The 16,980-nt window shown below is 42.2% G+C and overlaps 2 protein-coding genes across 6 annotated transcripts in view; both read right to left on the bottom strand.

Annotated features, from left to right (window-relative positions):
• LOC117939261 (SLAIN motif-containing protein 1-like) overlaps positions 1-1,497 on the bottom strand; it is a 23,781-nt gene extending 22,284 nt beyond the window's left edge. For 3 of the 5 annotated variants that reach the window (XR_004655551.1, XM_034864458.1, XM_034864457.1), the window contains exon 1: positions 940-1,497. Coding sequence is in view for 4 of the 5 variants with exons in the window: in XM_034864458.1 (XP_034720349.1) it covers positions 940-1,373 (434 nt within the window). In the remaining variant the exon portion in view is untranslated. The remainder of the gene's footprint in view (positions 1-939) is intronic. The other 2 variants (XM_034864459.1, XM_034864460.1) reach the window with 2 other exon arrangements.
• Positions 1,498-2,152: 655 nt separating this feature from the next.
• Positions 2,153-15,982, bottom strand: mrps9 (mitochondrial ribosomal protein S9). Its single transcript, XM_034864511.1, has 11 exons — positions 15,853-15,982; positions 15,328-15,510; positions 11,078-11,140; positions 10,316-10,346; positions 10,133-10,212; positions 6,347-6,432; positions 6,064-6,139; positions 5,784-5,952; positions 4,405-4,513; positions 3,419-3,588; positions 2,153-2,544 (listed from the first exon to the last, which is right to left on the bottom strand). The coding sequence occupies exons 1-11, from the start codon at positions 15,949-15,951 to the stop codon at positions 2,453-2,455; spliced, it is 1,158 nt and encodes a 385-aa protein (XP_034720402.1). The 5' UTR covers positions 15,952-15,982; the 3' UTR covers positions 2,153-2,452.
• Between the last annotated feature and the right edge of the window lie 998 nt (positions 15,983-16,980).

A 16,980-nucleotide genomic window follows, 5' to 3' on the forward strand; every position in this document is an offset into this window, starting at 1 on the left:
GATACAGTATTAGGGGACCACTAAGGTCTATATAAAGAGACTTCAGATACAGTATTAGGGGACCACTAAGGCCTATATGAAAGACTTCAGATATGGTATAAGGGACCACTAAGGTCTATATAAAGAGACTTCAGATACAGTATTAGGGGAACACTAAGGTCTATATAAAAGAGACTTCAGATACAGTATTAGGGGACCACTAAGGTCTATATGAAAGACTTCAGATGTGGTATTAGGGGACCTTTAAATGTAGGGATGTATTGTGGGACAGCTGTTGCCACTTTCTAATAGCCAACGTATTGATTAACTGAAAAAGCAAAATCAATTGGATACATATGAAAACAACTTAGTTAGTTGCAGCCCTATAACTGTCAACAAACTGGCTTCCCATTGGTTGATTTGCATGAGATAGTCAGTTCACTCTGCAAGATGCAACATGGTCAGCCAAATGTGAGTTCCTGATTTTGATTTGGTCTCTTTGCAACAACCTCACATATGCCATTTTTTTGTTGTTGCTGAAAGTAGTCAATACATGTTATTTTTTTCCTGCAGATTTTTTGGAAGACATGGCAGCAGTAGCAGCAACAGTTAGGCTAAACTATCTTTTGGGAATAAAGGCAAATACTGTTAAGCATTCAGCCAATGACATTTCGATATGAATTTGTCTCCTGCACAGAGGAAGAATGGCAGCATGGTGCAGCCCTTATGACAGGCCTAATAACAAGTTGTCCATCTCTCTTTCTCAGCTAATTCAGCTCCAAGGTGAGAGGCTTTGTCTTGCAGCAGGCTGGACTGGCTGGTTACATCCAGACACAATGAGAAAACCATGCTCCTGTCTCAACAGGAGACGCAGCTACAGCACACATGTGGCCTCTGCATGCAGGAGACATGATTCAACTGCATAAAGCAACAAATGGTTGGAACATTTAAAACAGTTACCATGTTTCATCAGACTCGTCTGAGCAGCACAGAGAATCAAAATCCAAAAGTTCCAGCTCGTCCAGAAGCGACGGCTCGGATCCGTCCTCCGCCTCCCTCGCAGCAGAAGCCGCTCCATCCCCACCGGAGTGAGGCTGGAAATAGTCGAAAGGCTCCTCCGGGGGCATGAATGCCTCCAAGGACGACTGACACAGCAAGGTGGGCAGCGGGCTGGGGAGGCGGTATCCCCCGGCGCTGCTGAGGACGCATGCCGAGGATGGAGGAAGCACCTGCGGCCCGCCGGAGCAGCTCGCCCGGGTCCGCAGCTGCTCATTCTGCCGCTCCAGCTTCCGGACCAGCTCCTGCAGCTTCTTCACCTCCAACTCGGCGTTCAAGGTGTTGCTGTTGCAGTCTACCTCCGTCATTATCGCGTGGTTCAGTACCGCCGCCTCCATTGGACCAGAACACAAAAAATAAAGCGAGTGCAGCCGCTACTACACCTCCAACTGAGAGGAGAACTGGCTCAGCCGTCGGCCTCAGACTAGTTTCAGTAACTGTAGCGTAGTAACCAGTCTCGTACGCCTGGATGTCTGGACGGTTCCCCAACGTGAGACTATATACGACTCCGCCCTCCAGCACACCCCACCCTCCGCCTCCCTAACTCACTGCACTGAGTACAGGTACACATTGCACCTGTCGCGGTATTAATAATGGGCTAGTATCCAAAGAGTAGCCTACGATTTTATTTTACAAAGTAGCCTAAACTTTAACCATTTCATTTTTCAAAATAGTCGAACTGATTTTAAGATATGGTTTCAAGCACATTTGCGCCCACATGATGGCTTAATGGTTCTGAACAGATAGTTTATAATCATAAACTGCATAAAACTAGGTTATAATTAGCAGAAGCATGTCTGCTAAACGTGTTTGGCGACATCTTGTGGCTGAAGATGGCAATGACACGAGATGGAAAATATGTTTGAGCAGATTTGGAAAAGCACTGAAAAGGTTGGACAATTAATTGCTAAAAAATCTAATTGATAATTTTTAATTGTAAAATAATAGAATTAAGGCAAAACTTTGCTTATACCAGTTCAAATGTAATGAAATTTAATCCAGCATGTAGATTTATCATGGACACATTTAGTGAAAAGATGAAAAGTGTAGAACACATTTAAAAATGTATTAAATTTGCAAGCAAAATAGAAAAGAAAATACTAGAAAACAAGATTTGTTTAAATATAAAACCTCATTTATTGTGTACTATATTGCTATGCATTCATCTTTATCATTTATTCCTTGACACACAGTTCCACCTGGTGGCTGGAGAGGCTCCCTGCAGCGTGTTGAGGCGATGCTGCATGTTGAAACATGGCGCCTGTTCATCTCTGATTCAGTTCTTCCAAAAGCTTAAATAAACTGAGGACAACTGAAGTGATACAGCCTCAGGGCATAGTTCAACCGGGGGAAATATTATCACCATAAGTCAGTCTGAATGTTCCAGATTTAAGTTCAGGGGAGGCGGTTCTCGTCCTCAGCGTTTCTTCCAGGTGAATTTCTTTCGTGCGCCCTCCTGACCCGGCTTCTTCCTCTCCCTCACTCTCGGGTCGGGGGTCAGCAGACCAGCTGGAAACAAAAACAAGAGACAAATAAGAAAGGATGGGAAGAGGAGGGACTCATTTGACAAAGTGCACCTTGATGTCAAGGGCTGGGTTACTTTTTGGATAAATTACTTTTAATATTATTTGTTTCAATGTTCTGTTAATCTCCATCTGCATCTTAGTCTGTCATTGTGTCATTTTATAACATAAATGCAGTTTCTCCATTTCTTCATGCGCGTTATCTTTGATACTAAAATAAGCCTCACTGCAAATCAAGGAGAAAAATGTAATTGTGTTACCATTTCTTTATAAAAAGAAATACACTGGAAATTAACTACAGACAGTGGACTGTAAACATTGCAAGTTTTTTATTTTGATTTCCCAATCAGTGATTGATTTAATAGGATTTCAGTGTTCACCAACATCTGAGATTTGACTGTTTGGCTGTACTAATCAGCTACTTTTGTTTAATCAAATCAGGAAATCAGTTAACAAACATGGATTTATTAAAACAGTAAGAATGTTGATCCGTGACGTTTCCATAAACAAGCACACCAGTGGCTGCTTGATGCCACCTCACATGCAATGGGAATTGTTCCCAAAGTAAATAACTAAAAGCTTATTGTGATGATTACAAATGTTACAAATAGGTTTCAAGTGTCTGCGAGTTGGAATCAGAACCTAGTGGTTACTTGGAAGGTAGGAAGTACTTCTTATTAACAGTAACTTAAAAACACAAAAAACTCTGTATAGCACTTTTCTTAACAAAGTTATAAAGTGTTTTCAAAGTATTAAGAAAAAGTAAAAACACAAGGACATAGATACATAGAAATTATGTTATGAAAGAAACATTTCATATGCACCAAAGGCTCCCCCCAGTGTTAACATTAACTGCCCACCTTGTCTCATGGTCTCAACCTCCCCCTCAGACAGGAAGCTGAGCAGGGCGCGAGACACGGCGAGCCTTAGCGCCCCCGCTTGGCTGGACCGCCCGCCGCCGCTCACCGTGCTCTGCAGATCGAAGCGTCCCAGCATGCCCATGAACTGAAGCGGGAACATCAGCTGCTCTCTGAGAGCCGAATGAAAAGAGCAGAGGAAGAAAATGACCAGGAGATAATAGAAGAGGTGGAAGAATGAAGCAGGGTTGAATGGGCAGAGCAGAGAGTGTGTGCTATTTAACAGATAGTGGTATCAAACGGGAGAGGCTTAGCTAATTTAATGTCTGGTTGGATGACTTTTCAGACAAGCACAGAGGATGAAAAGCTTTCATTTACAATCTCAGCACTGCATATTACAGACTAACTTCTGACTCAGCAGGAAAAGGATAAGATTGTGTGTGTGTGTGTGTGTGTGTGTGTGTGTGTGTGTGTGAGATGAAAGTGACTGTGTTATGGATGGTGTCTTCGGCTGAATAGCCTATGGCTGCTGACAAAGTCAATTGTCACCTCTCTGCTCCAATTACAGCCCATCCTCACACTGCGTGACAACACCAGCTCTGGACATTCACTCACTCTCACACACAGACATGGACACACAGGCACACACACACACACACACACACACACACACACACATATACACACATACACACACACACACATATACACACATACACACACACACACACCCCCACAACCACTCAACTGTGTAATTAACTCACTACAAGGAGATAAATAAAAAAACGAGGTGATGATGTAAAGAGCAAAAAGCTGCTTTTTAATTTTTTCTTTTTTCCTGAAGGGGAGAAAAGTAAAACATGTCGGGTCTTGCATTTTAAGGAAAATCTGTGGTATCTGGTATCTGTGTATGAGTGACGCTGCAGGAGCCTGCGATGTGGAGAAGCGTCTATTTGTTCCCAGTGGAAGCACTCCAACAGCTGTCCTACCTGTCTTGCAGTATGGGGAAGTAGTGCAGGTAGTCCGCGCCGTTGATGGTGATGCGTCCGGAGCCGCAGTCTCGGAGAACCACGGAGGCGTTGGACGTCTTCCTCCGACCTGAGAGGACAAACACACCTTTGTCTCCATTTTCTTATCATTAATTAGAATCAACACAGGAAGAAACTTAGAAATGGGTTTAGTTGGATATTTATGCAGACAGATGTCAAATGTTTTAGATTAAAGCTGAATGTTGCGTTTCCTAACGCTACTCGGGGATCTTTTTGGAAGAGGGCTGTGTCCCTCCCCGATGTGAGTCCAGTGCAGATTTGAGTCGAGCATGCTCAGATTTAAACGGTTTAGGGCATAACTGTCATACTGAAATTTGTGAAATCCATGAAATAATAAAGTTTTGTCATTACAAACTACAGAAGATGGGAATCATTTCAAAAATGTTGTAGCTACCTATGATTGTTTGATGCTAACGTTAGCTCTAAACACCATTCAACTGACAGCCTATGTTGTGTTTGATGCTAACTTGTAGCAGCAGTGAACCAACTTGGTTAAAGTGGCTCCATTTTTACTGTGTTGACATTACAGAAGTCTCTCGTTAGCATCTTGTAGGCTACGCATACGCAACTCACACATGCACTCGACTCACATCAGGCAGTGACGGGCTGCTTGTGTCTGTGTGCAGGTCTGAGTGGCGGGACCATCCACACCTGTTCCTCATCAGGTCGTCAGAGATGCTGCATATAAGCTCCCAGATCCAAAGCCCCGCCCCTTCCTCTGACACAGAGCTGCCTGCCGAGCTGGGTGAAGTAGGAGACACTACTCTGTGTTGGTGTGTTTATTTGTCCAGATATCTGTGTCCATGCAATCCAGCAATCTGAAGCTTGCAGGGAGGTCAGTACTGCGTCTTTTTACATGAGTCTGTAGTAAGTGTTTGTTTCTTTTGCCTTTGAGACCCTGACTTTTTTTTAGCTTCTACTTTTAGTTAATTTACAATTTCTTTATTTCATTTTTTCGCTGTAAAATAAACCAGTTGTTCCACTGCCTTTAAGTCTTGACAGTTGGTTTATTAGTGTTGTGGTTATTCTTGTCTTTATTCAAGTCTTTTGGATTAATGTTGCGGTTACTTCCTAATTTGTCCAAGACAAACTTAAAGGTTATAACACTGAACCTTGGTGCCCAGAAATTGCAGCAGGGAGGTAAGCACTTAAAAATGTTGGACCTGGATTTCTTGGCAAGTTGAGATTAAAGTTACATTTTCGGGGTTTGTAGTTCATATCTGGGACCTGGAAAAATCTCTCAAACACTCAAAGTGCACTCTTATCTTCCAAATATGTTTGGAAATTGTAAATTAGACAGCCAGGCAAGTAAAGTGTACCTTCGGCAGTGCTGAAGGCCACACCCGTGTCATCTCGCTCCAGCGGCGGCACCATCTGCTTGCTGGACAGAGCCTCGAGCTGGCGGCGGTAGCGCAGGACAAACTCCTGCTCGGTGGCGCAGTAGGGCATGGACAACAGGCGCTCCATCAGCCGGATGAAGCGATCGTACTGAAGAAAACAACAAAAGTGACAAAGTCTGCACAACTCCACCGGCTGCATGTGAAAAACAATCATTTTAAAAAGATGTAAAGACGAGAAGAACAGAAATCCACTCCTTACATCATGAGTGGCGATCGTCTCGACCAGCAACGCTTCCAGCTCCTCCTTCGTTAGCCACCTGCTTGTTCCCAGAGAGCTGATGGCAACAGACACATCGACATTTACACTTTACAGTGAAATCAAAAGAAGTGCTGGGAGACTGATCAGTTAACTGTTAAAGCAAATTATTTCTTGGTTTCCCTGGTGTCAAACGTTGAGCATTTAGCAGATATTTTTAAGTAATTAGTAAAGAGTGCAAGAGTCCTCTAAACTGACTAAATATTTTTCAGTGTTCCCTACTTACATCTGCTTGACGTCCTGGGAGAAGAGTCCCTTGGTTCTCAGACGATCTTGGTATTTCTCTATCTTCAGGGTTTTGCCGTAAGTTTCCTAAAATGCACCAAAAACACAACATTCAGATACATTCCCCAGAGAACAATTGTGTTAAATATTTGCAACTAACAATCTTGTCTTCCAAATGTAAAAGCAATATTAGTCTTTTATTAAACTAGAGTTTGGAATGAATTCCTGGATTTTTTTTTTTGGGGGGGGGGGGTTAGCAGTGTCATGTGACCCAGATAAAGCATTCATTTCAGATCCACAACTGTCAGTTTAAAAGATTTTCCTCAGATGTTGAAACTCTAGTCAAGCTCATCCCACTCCTCGTTTCGGGGTTAGCTCTCCACCCATCAGATTAGTCTTGAGTCTGCCCGCCTTCTGACCGAGCGTGTCAGGTCCATGAAATGGCACGACAAAAAAATCCTGACAGTCTTGTGTACAGATGATTCATTTCCATCTGTTTCGCGGTTAACTTAGTCTCTAAAGCCTGTAAGGAAGGCAACATGGATTATTCCATTTGTATTTATTCCAATTTCTCTAGTATTATACAGAGAATTGTTTTGGGCCAGTGCGAGATTAACTTAATTGTCGTGCAGATGCTGAAGTTCCAGACACTTGACTATTAAAGTTGGTCTTATTTGCCCTTGTAGTACAGTATTGTTTAAATATGGAGAATCATCTGGATTTGTTTTATGGCATCTTGTATGGCGTAACATATGACATAATAAAAAGTTCATCCATTTATTGGGTTCACAGTTTCTAGACTAAATTGACCCAGACACCTGTGTCTGTTTTTGGCCTGAAGCAACGCTGGAAAAGCAAAAAAACATGAAACTAAATAAATGACGGGACAGTTTCGGGGCTCACTTGTCATTAGATGAGTCCCGCACTGGGAATAACCCGAGGGGGAGCGTGTCAAGGAGACAGACGGACCGAGGGTGGGCATGCCGGTCACGTCCCCGAGGCAGGCACCCCCACCTCAGCCACCCAGTGCCTGGTTGAGAACTCATTTCCCCGTCAATTATTCACCAGATGTTTGTTTAATTCCTTCTTGATAGAGTGTGGCTAATCCGCTGCCACTCCGACCAGCAACAGAGGGGCAGGAGGGAGGGGTGTGCAAAAAAAGCAAAATCCAATTTTCTTTGCAAAAAAAAAAGTAATAGAAAATCTGAAAAAAGAAGAGTCAGGAGGAGAGGAGGGGGGCTTACGTTACACGTTTGCAAACACTGGGACCGACAATGTCGAGGAATAATTTGCATGGATTGGCCAGATGAAAAAGAAGAGAGGCCAGTATCTGGATTCATTTAAGTCAACGTTGTTACAGAGCCCGACAGCTAGCTCCACTCTTTCTATTCAATAAGTGGGCTTTATATGCACAGACAGGCCTTCAAGTCTAAGGCGGTGAAAGGCACATTTAAATTCAACCAAAAGGCAACAATGAAGAAGCTCTCTGGTACGATATCTCCTCCTGACTGTGTTTATTCGGTGTGCAGGTGTAGACGGGGTTAAAGTGAAGGGGGAAGGTGTGTGTGTGTGTGCAGGTTCCCCAGGGTTATGGCCATAAAGGGCTCAGTGGAGCAGTGAGCAGGTTAATGTGCCACGCTGGCTGAGCCCAACAACAGCCAGAGGAGAGCAGCCGAGCAGGAAGGCTGCTTTTCACGCCACTGCCCCCTCCTGGCAACACTCCTGAGGGGCGGGGGGGGGGGTGTTGTGGAAATGGACACAAGATGGGAAGGAATTAAGAAAAGGACAGTGGAAGAAGAGGAAAAAAACACAAGGGTAAAAAGGAGTTATTGAGCCTGCGATCATGCCGACAGGCAGCACGAGCTCTCAGACATGTCTGACATACCTATTTAAACCAACAGCAGGGGGTGCAGATTGCTGCTGCAGGGCAAAGCTGTGTGTGTGTGTGTGTGTGTGTAAGAAGTGTGAGCTTGGCCCAATATTCAGAAATCACACCTCTGTGTGTTATAGAAACAGACACACGCCTCTCATCCGTGAAACGTCTTTAAACAAGGTGAGCATTAGACGGGAAGGGAACAGTTGGACGTGTGGAGACAACAAAAGGTGGAGGAGGACGCGGAAGATAGAGAAGGAGGTCTGCTCAGAGGTGAGTGGTGTAGCAGCTTCCTTCTCTTCCTCCTCCTCCCGTCAAGGACCCTCTCTGCCCCACCCTGTCTCCCCCCAAAATCCCCCATGGAGGAGTTGCTCCCCGTGGCGGGACAAAGCCTGACAAGCCAGACGTGCCACACCTCAAACCCAATTTTAAATATGGAAACCAAAACACACTGTACACGGTTTATTTTTCTCCATCTCACCGGAAACCTCACTGAATGTGTTTATAAATGGAACTATAAAAGGTTTTGGGACCTTAAATTAATTTTCTGTTCAATCCCTTTTTCATTTCTTATTTTTATACATTCAAATAGCTAAATTAAACAACCTTAAAAGGTCCAGTGTGTAACGTGTTTAGTTGTTCATTATCAATGTCAGTGTTGCCCATTCTCAAACTCGTTCTTTCTTTTATGAATATTTACCATCGCCATCAATTTCAAGTATTGGTAATGGCTTTAAATTTTACAATAGTATTAAGTGGTGTAGACGCTCCATATTCATGCTCCATCTTAAAATACGTTAGCCGGTGAGGGACATACAGGACGTACTGCTCCGCCTTTCACGTTCTCGCTGTCACATGATCAACTCACAGCTGCTAGTCTGCTAAATTAGAAGAAGGGAACATGGAGGACAACACGTATTCAAAATCCAAATTTCAGGAAGAGAAGTCTGCTTCTTCGCCCAGATAAAGAAAAAAGGAAATTGATAGAGCAAGAGACCGGCTTTTAGAAGCGTGGAGGCCACAGCAGCTGCAATACGTACTTTGAACTTTGTGGCGCGAGAGAGTTGATTGCGACTTCTGATCTCAACACTAGATGGGAGATATTCCCACACATTGGACCTTTAAATGTTCAACACTGTAAGAGGTTGTCCAGTGTTGCCTGACATTTTGGTGCCCTCTGTTGGTTCTTTTTGTTTTAAAGCACTAGAGACTGTACAATGCAATCTTACAAATAACCCCTTTCTCCAATCAGCGTCCTCATTCCTTTCTTTTACCCTTTTTTCCATTTACCTCTCATGTATGTATTGTATGTACCTTTATCACAATAAAAAAGAAAAGATAATGATCTGTGTCCAGATGTTACAGTTGATATATTGTTATTAAAAATAATTTAATTAAAAATGTCTGCAGTGTATAAACCTCAAGCATTTGGTATTGGTTGGTCTATTAGAGATACTAAAACATTTAAAATACATCTTCCTGCACAAGCGATGCCGTTAGTTTTGGTCCTGCCTGGCGAGGTTCTCCTTAAATTGGCCCATAATATTGTCAGTCATGCTTGATTTTGGAATATTAAACTATCTCAGCTCACTGTTGACCGCCTCTGGAGCACATGTACGTAGATGCAGGTATTCCTGAGAGAATCAGCCTTTTAACTGGACTACCATTGACGCCTCCACCACACCTCCTCTAATCCCCCACCTCTCTTTCACCTCCCCTCTATTCAGCTGCAGCTCTCCGTGTGGAAAAGAGGATCTAACGCTGAATCTCCTCAGGGACTGCACAGCCTTCTCCCAACTCTGTCTGAATAGCATACAACCTGAGGGGGGGGGGCAGGTGAGGAAGAACCAGGGACTTGAGCTGGATGAAGATTTACCTCCTCCAATAAAACCCTGACAGTGCTGCGGTACTCACATGCATCAGGGAGTAGTAGGACTGTTTGCCGGTGTAAAACAGGAAGTGGAACGGCCGCCCGTCTGCTCCCCACTGGATGGCTTTAAAGACAGGACAGAAAATCAGTTTACACAATACTCAGTATTCAATAAACATTTATAATAATAATAAAAAATAAAGTATTCAAGTGCACAGATTACATACCTCTCTGCCTTGGAAATATCTCCTCTGGATGCTGGAAATAAAAACAGATTATCGAGAGTTATTATACACATTTTTAGCCTGGGATTATCTAAAGAGAAAACAACTCAAATATTTAGCTTTCTTTAAGCATGTAAATGTATGTCATTTTAGGTCATGACATCCCAAATATTTATGAAATGTATCATCTATTTAATATCCAGCATTCATCTATTTTAGAGGATGGATGACGACCCGAGGCCGAGTTCGGACAGATATTTAGAAATGATGTTCCTGTTCGGGCCGGGCTCGGGCTCAGCAGCGGGATTAGGCAAGTTTAAAACTTATTATGTCGGTAGCTAATGGGTTTGTTTCATTTGATGCAAAGGATGGTTGTTGTGATTAAAATAAATTTGAAATATTGTAACATCCGTCTTCCTGTGTGCGGAAATTTGTTTATGTAGCTGTGCCAACTAAAAACATGCATATTAGGCTACATTGGGCCTCTTTTGCGCGCCTGTGTTTCCACACAAACAAACATGTCAGTAGTTTGAAAAAAAAAGAAAAAGATTTTAACTGGACATAAATGACATGAATGATGAAAACAACATGATATGAGAAAGCTGCTGAATGTCACTCAGGTTACACCAGCCAGTAAAAGTACTATCTGTTTGACAGGACTTCATATCATTAGAAACTAAGAATTAACAGCTTTTCAAGTTTCATGTGAGTCATTCCCATGGTAGTAAAGTTTATACGAGTCTAACCCACACAGACGTACTGTACCTTCATTAGGGGCCGGGCTTTCTTCTCAAACAGGCCGGAGGGGAAGAGGTAGGCTATACTCCTCTGTGGGTGAGAAAGGAGAAGAATAAACAACAGCAAGGGAGACGGCATCATGACAACGCTGACATGTCCAAACAGCAGAGGTCACACCAACAGACAGTGAAAGTGACAGAAGAAGAGGCACGCAAGCTGCTTGCGGGTTCAAGGAAAGGCGAGCGTGAGTATGTGTGTGTTTGTGAGTGAATGTGTGTGTGTTTGTTTGGGATTGTGTGTTGCTGTAGAGTTAGAGGAGAAAACAAGCAGAAAAAGGCACAAGTTTCTGGCCTGGGTGACAGTGAGCAGAGGACACGGTGGACAACCAACAGTTCACTCCAAGTTCATCCCCTGCTCTGTGTGTGTGTGTGTGTGTGTGTTATTTGCAGGGCTACAGATGGCACTGTAAGTTTGTGTGTGTGAGAGAGAAGAGAGGGAGACAGAAAGTGTGCTGGCCCCGCCATACTTATCGAGACAGTCTGTTCATCTCTCTCTTCCTCCATCCCGCCATCTCTCCACTCCTTTTCCTCCTCTCTGTCGGTTCAATTAGTGAGGCAGCAGGTGCTGCACGGAGGGAGCAGGTTGCTGCCTTTAAGGTTGTCAAAACGACGGAAAGCAGGAGAAAAAGGGCTGGTCGAGAGAAGTGTGTGAGTGTGTGAGTGTGTGTGTGTGTGTGTGAGAAAATGTGGGAGAGACAGGAAGAGAAGTTACAGGATAAAAAGTAAAAGAGGAAAAGGAAAAGACAGGCAGAGAGACGCAGGGAACAGATGAAGACACACCTGTGTGTCCCCCGAGCCTCAGCACAGTGTGACAGAGATCCCAGAGGGAGCAGAGACGGAGTGACAGAGGCAGGACGAGTCCAACCGTCCCCGTAGACACCGAGCAGCGCCACATCTCAGGAGGGTGTCCAATCTTTACCAATTTCGACGACATGGTGAAATCAATCCTGATACTCAATACTGAGTGTTGAGATTGCTCACTACTGAACAAGCCCAGAGTCGGTGGGACACAAAGCCTCAACAGGCCAGCGCCAAAAATCTAGCTAGACGGCCTAAAGAGCTTTTTAAAATGCTACAAAACTACAATAATTCTTTCCAGAAGTGCTGAAATGATTAGTCGATTATTGCCTGATCAACAGAGCAAGACAGACAAGCAGAAAATCCTATTTTTGCATGATGAATGATCAAGAAAAATTATTTTTTTCTAGATTGACTTATGAAAAAATGAGTCAATACTTATAAAATCAGATCAAATTAAGAGAAAACAATTGGTTTCACCTTTGGCTCTGGGAAATCAAGACAGACATGTTTGGTTTGTCTATTTTCTGACATTTTACAAACAGAACGATTAATTAATATTGTCAGTAATAGTCAACTGACTGATTACACTATTTAGCTGCAGGTAGGAGTATGCGTGCACACCCAAATCCCAGAGGGCAGGTGCCGAGTTCAAAGTGAGCGGATATTGAAATGAACAAATAAATAGGGTTCACACAGCGGGGCTCCACTGTCAGTCTTTAAATCCCTGTGTACATTTAGGAGTCTCTCTCCTTTGAGTCTGACCCAAGAGAGTTTATAAAAGCACACAACTAACGATTTGGGTCACTGACGACTGTTCGGTCAACTACTGGTTCCATTCATTCATTTTTTACTTTACAGTATGTCATAAAAAAGTGAAAAAAATTACAGTATTTTATAGAGACCAGCTGGTGTCTTGAAATGTCCTGTTTAGTTTTGACCAGCAGTCCAAAATAGGACTGCACGATATGAGGAAAGTACCTAATTGCGATTATTTTAACTGATATTGTGACATGATTCACAGCAGTAGAGAAAACAATAACTTTTGTATCATCATTCTCATTTTCTTTGAAAAATATAAAAACTAGAAATATTTAAATGAGTAGAGTGTGATTTTTGATCTGTACCAGTTGTTGTAGGATCGGTTTTCTTTAGTCTGATGGATACGACGCGTAGCCCGGGACGTCTCTGCAGCACCACCACAGTTTATTTCAGAATAGTTTGACCCATATTTGACCTTTAACTAATACTGCACCCCATATTGCAATTTCAATAAAACTGGGATTGATTGTGCAGCCCTAGTTTAAAACCCAAAAGATTTGTCATTTACAATGACATTGAACAGAAAGGACGTAAACAATTAATCAATCATCAAAATTGTTCTTGATTTATTTATTTCTGCACAATGGTTTTTGAAAGAAAGCTGATTGGAAGTCTTACTTTGGCTCAAGCTAATCACTGGGTACTAGCAGTCCCACCATTGGGTCTTTTAATATTCAATTTTTCTTTTTTCAAAAGGCTCAATTTTTGTTTTCTAATATATTCCAGTCATAAGAGATATTTATGGGTCTGGGGTCGGTCTCTTGAGTTTTCCTGGGTCTTTATCACCGTCACACCTGAAGAGTCTGGACTCTAAACCTGGGGCTGAGGGATTTATCAGGTGCCTCTCTCAGCACCTCTCCAGTCCTCCCAAATGTTCCCCTTCTCCCCCCACACATCGAGCTTTGGGCTGCTAGCCGTCACTTTGGCTTTCACAGCCTGGCGCTAACAGCTCTCTTCATTACTTGTGAGGGACGCTGGGGACTGGATGAGGGAAAGGGAGAAATCACGCTAAACGGTTGGAGCACTGAGAGCTTATGTGTTTGCCAAAATCTGCAATAAGCATGCGGGTGTGTGTTTGAGGGCGTTGCTAATATCTCTGATGCAGCAGATTAGCCAGAGGTGGCCCCACCTGCTGGCTGCTGCTGGAGCACCGATTGCTAATCAAGATGATGATGTGAAGAGACCACAGAGCTTTGAAACACAACCCCTCTCCAGCCATTGTTTAAAATGCTATAACTACTTGTGGCTTTTAGACTCGGTCTCCTGAGAGGAGGACGCTATCTGGGGGTGGGCCATCCGTCTGACTGTCCAAAAAGAAGAGTCGACATGTTTATCTGGGACTGAAAATTGAAAAGTTTTACCTGTCAACATCAACTGCTCAGGAGCACAGCAAACTATGGGCTCTGTCAGACTTTTGGCACATCTCTAATTACACAATAGCAACAAATCCTGCTCACCATAAAACGTGTTTATCATTGACAATATTTTTCATGAAAAGACTAACAATGTCTAAATACTGCCTAACACCCCCATCCTGTCCCATTGGTCACTGTGGTAAATATAAATAAGCCACAGATATATATTTTAAAAAGCCTAAAACAGCAGGACACGGCTGTATTTGGAAGTTTTACTCAAACAGGAGTAAAGAGGGCATTTCTTGGGGAGTATTTCCAGCGGCGGATCAATCCACATGTGGTGCTTTCTGAGTATTTTCAGCAGCAGGACGTGTACAAATGATCAAAATAAACTACTGTGTGTGTGTGTGTGTGTGTGTGTGTGTGTGTGTGTGTGTGTGTGTGTGTGTGTGTGTTCACCCTCAGCATGTCACCCAGTGACACAGCATGATTCATTGATAGTTTTTGGACAACAATGGTTGGGTTAGTTTTGGTCTTTTCATGGAATTTGTTGACAATAAGAAAGACTTAGTTATGCCTGCCTTTTCCATTAAATATATATTTATATCACTTAAAGTGTTAGTACTATTGCTTTTTCAATTTGCCCATGTTAACACCTAAAATCAAAAACAAAACAAATATTGCTGATAAAGCTACAAATCACTGAAACCCAAGAAGGATTAAATTATGCAAGGTTTTTCTGCATATATCCTTTATAAGCTGTGGATGTCATTCTCTGTTGAGTTCTTTTGATGTTTTGTGATCACAAAAAAATGATGCACGGCTGTCTGAACCAAAACAATATTCAATATAGTATAACAAATTGTACAATATTAGTAATCTAGAGTTCCTGGATCTGTCTCGCCCAACTGTCTATTCCCTAAAAACAGTTGTATGTGTCTTTAGATTCCCTCAAGTATCCTTGTGTATGTCCTCCCAAAACAGCCCAACCCTAAACGTGCATTTTACCCATATATATATATATATATATATATATATATATATATATATATATATATATATATGTTATTTTAGCAGCCTCACTTACGGATCTCTTTAGTTGACTTTACTGTTGATTTAAAATAAGTTCTATATTCTTAAAAACTTCTTAATTTCTACAGAAGCCACTTATCCCTCAAACTGAAGGCAGCCAAGCCAGTGGACACGTGAAAGACATGTAAAGCCCAACGCCTTCATCTCTTACATCTACGTCCTCCTGGGAGAAGTTCTCGGGGTCTTCTCCCATCATGTTTGCCAGGTGCCGTTTCCCGATGTTGAACTCCTCCACCTGCTTCTGGATGAACTCCATGGTGAACTTCTCTGGTCCTGCAGCCGCCAGGTTCTTCCTGTGGAGGGCAGAGCTCAGGCATATCTGCCTGCTCAGGACCTGGGGAGGAGGACAGCTGGAGCTGTTAGAAAATATATATGTTACATCACCAAAACTATGCTTTTATGCTAAATATGTGGGACAGCATCCAGCCGAACTTCACTAAGAGTTCACTTATTCAAATGATGATTATTTAAAGTCCATAGCACCATGATAAAGCTAACTGCAACGTTGGTCGGCTGTTATTTCTCTTATCCGTCAAGCAGCTTCGGCTAGCAGAAGCTGCAGGAGGATGCTAAGTCAAGGACGTCAGCGTGTGTGCGTTGTGGTCAATTTCCATGTGTTCACGTTGGTTTAACACATATTTCTTGTTATTTTATCGAAGTGAAAATCGCACGTTACCTGTCGGCTTAACTGCGACGTGACTGTGTTTAAACTCGAGCTGCAAGTCCCACATTTACCGAAAATCGATCCCACGGTTCGCACACAGGACGCCGCCATGATTACTGACGACGATGACGTCGACGGCGGAAGTTCTCCGACGTCACAGACATGAATGTGTCATGAATTGTAAAATACAAATTAAAACAAATATTTTGAAATTATAGCCAGAATTCTCGAGGCAATCATTTTTCACAACCTAGTAACTCTTTTTTTTATTGATTCATTAAAACTGTTATTATTCATGTAATACAAAATGCACCAAAATAAAAAAATTACTTCCAAACCCACACTATCATAAACCTAAGTTTTTACACAAGTTATGCCACGATATGGTCAGGGGCTTGAAGGTGTTTTTAAGATCATTATTCTTTATAAAACCTCTTTTAAAAATCAAAAACAAAGAGAGAAGAAACAGTAAAAAAAAGAAAAAAAAAAAGAAAAGCAGGATAATCTAACAAGCCACACGATCTGCCTCAAAAGACAAATGAGGAAATAGAATAGGGGTAAAGGACAGAACGTTATAAAAGTATTGTGTGTATTAACTTCCAAAGGCTGCTTATTAAACAGCTTTTTTAAATTATCAGACCACAACGCATCCCAATGTCACCGCTCATTGAAAACGTGTGTTGTTCAGCATGTTTATGGAAATTCAAAACATGCTGACCAAATGGTGCAGTCAAAAGCTAAATCTTTACTTAAACTATTCCTCATGTCCTTTTCTTTTGAGGTTGTGAGTCAACTCCAATCATTGGCTACATCTTGAATGCTAAAACTACTTAAAACGTATTTGTGTGCAGGTTAAAAATTACTAAATTAATTACTTTCACTGTTTTACTATCAAAAATGTGCACAACAAGATCATCAAACTAAAGTATTTTGACTGTTTAATTGATATCGCATTATTCAGAGATAAGTGACTTTTAAGAATAAGAATAAGCTCAGAACTGGCTAAATCATAAAACTGTCCAGGTGTTTTTGTTGTCTAAGTAGGCTTTCTAATTCCTGCAGAATTAGGGTATTTTCTAGTGGAGATCTCTTTGACTTCTTTATCCCTTTGAATCACATATGTAAAAACACTATCCTGTG

This window comes from Etheostoma cragini, chromosome 24 (assembly GCF_013103735.1).
Source record: "Etheostoma cragini isolate CJK2018 chromosome 24, CSU_Ecrag_1.0, whole genome shotgun sequence".
NCBI classification, from domain to species: domain Eukaryota; kingdom Metazoa; phylum Chordata; class Actinopteri; order Perciformes; family Percidae; genus Etheostoma; species Etheostoma cragini.

Bases quoted from the DNA above. Each gene is read 5' to 3' on its own strand.
- mrps9 (XM_034864511.1), bottom strand. From the start codon at position 15,951: ATGGCGGCGTCCTGTGTGCGAACCGTGGGATCGATTTTCGGTAAATGT. The intron at 4,514-5,783 runs GTACACTTTACT...TTGTCCTCTCAG, and splicing joins GGCCTTCAGCACTGCCGAAG to GTCGGAGGAAGACGTCCAAC. The intron at 3,589-4,404 runs GTAGGACAGCTG...TTCGGCTCTCAG, and splicing joins TTCCCCATACTGCAAGACAG to AGAGCAGCTGATGTTCCCGC.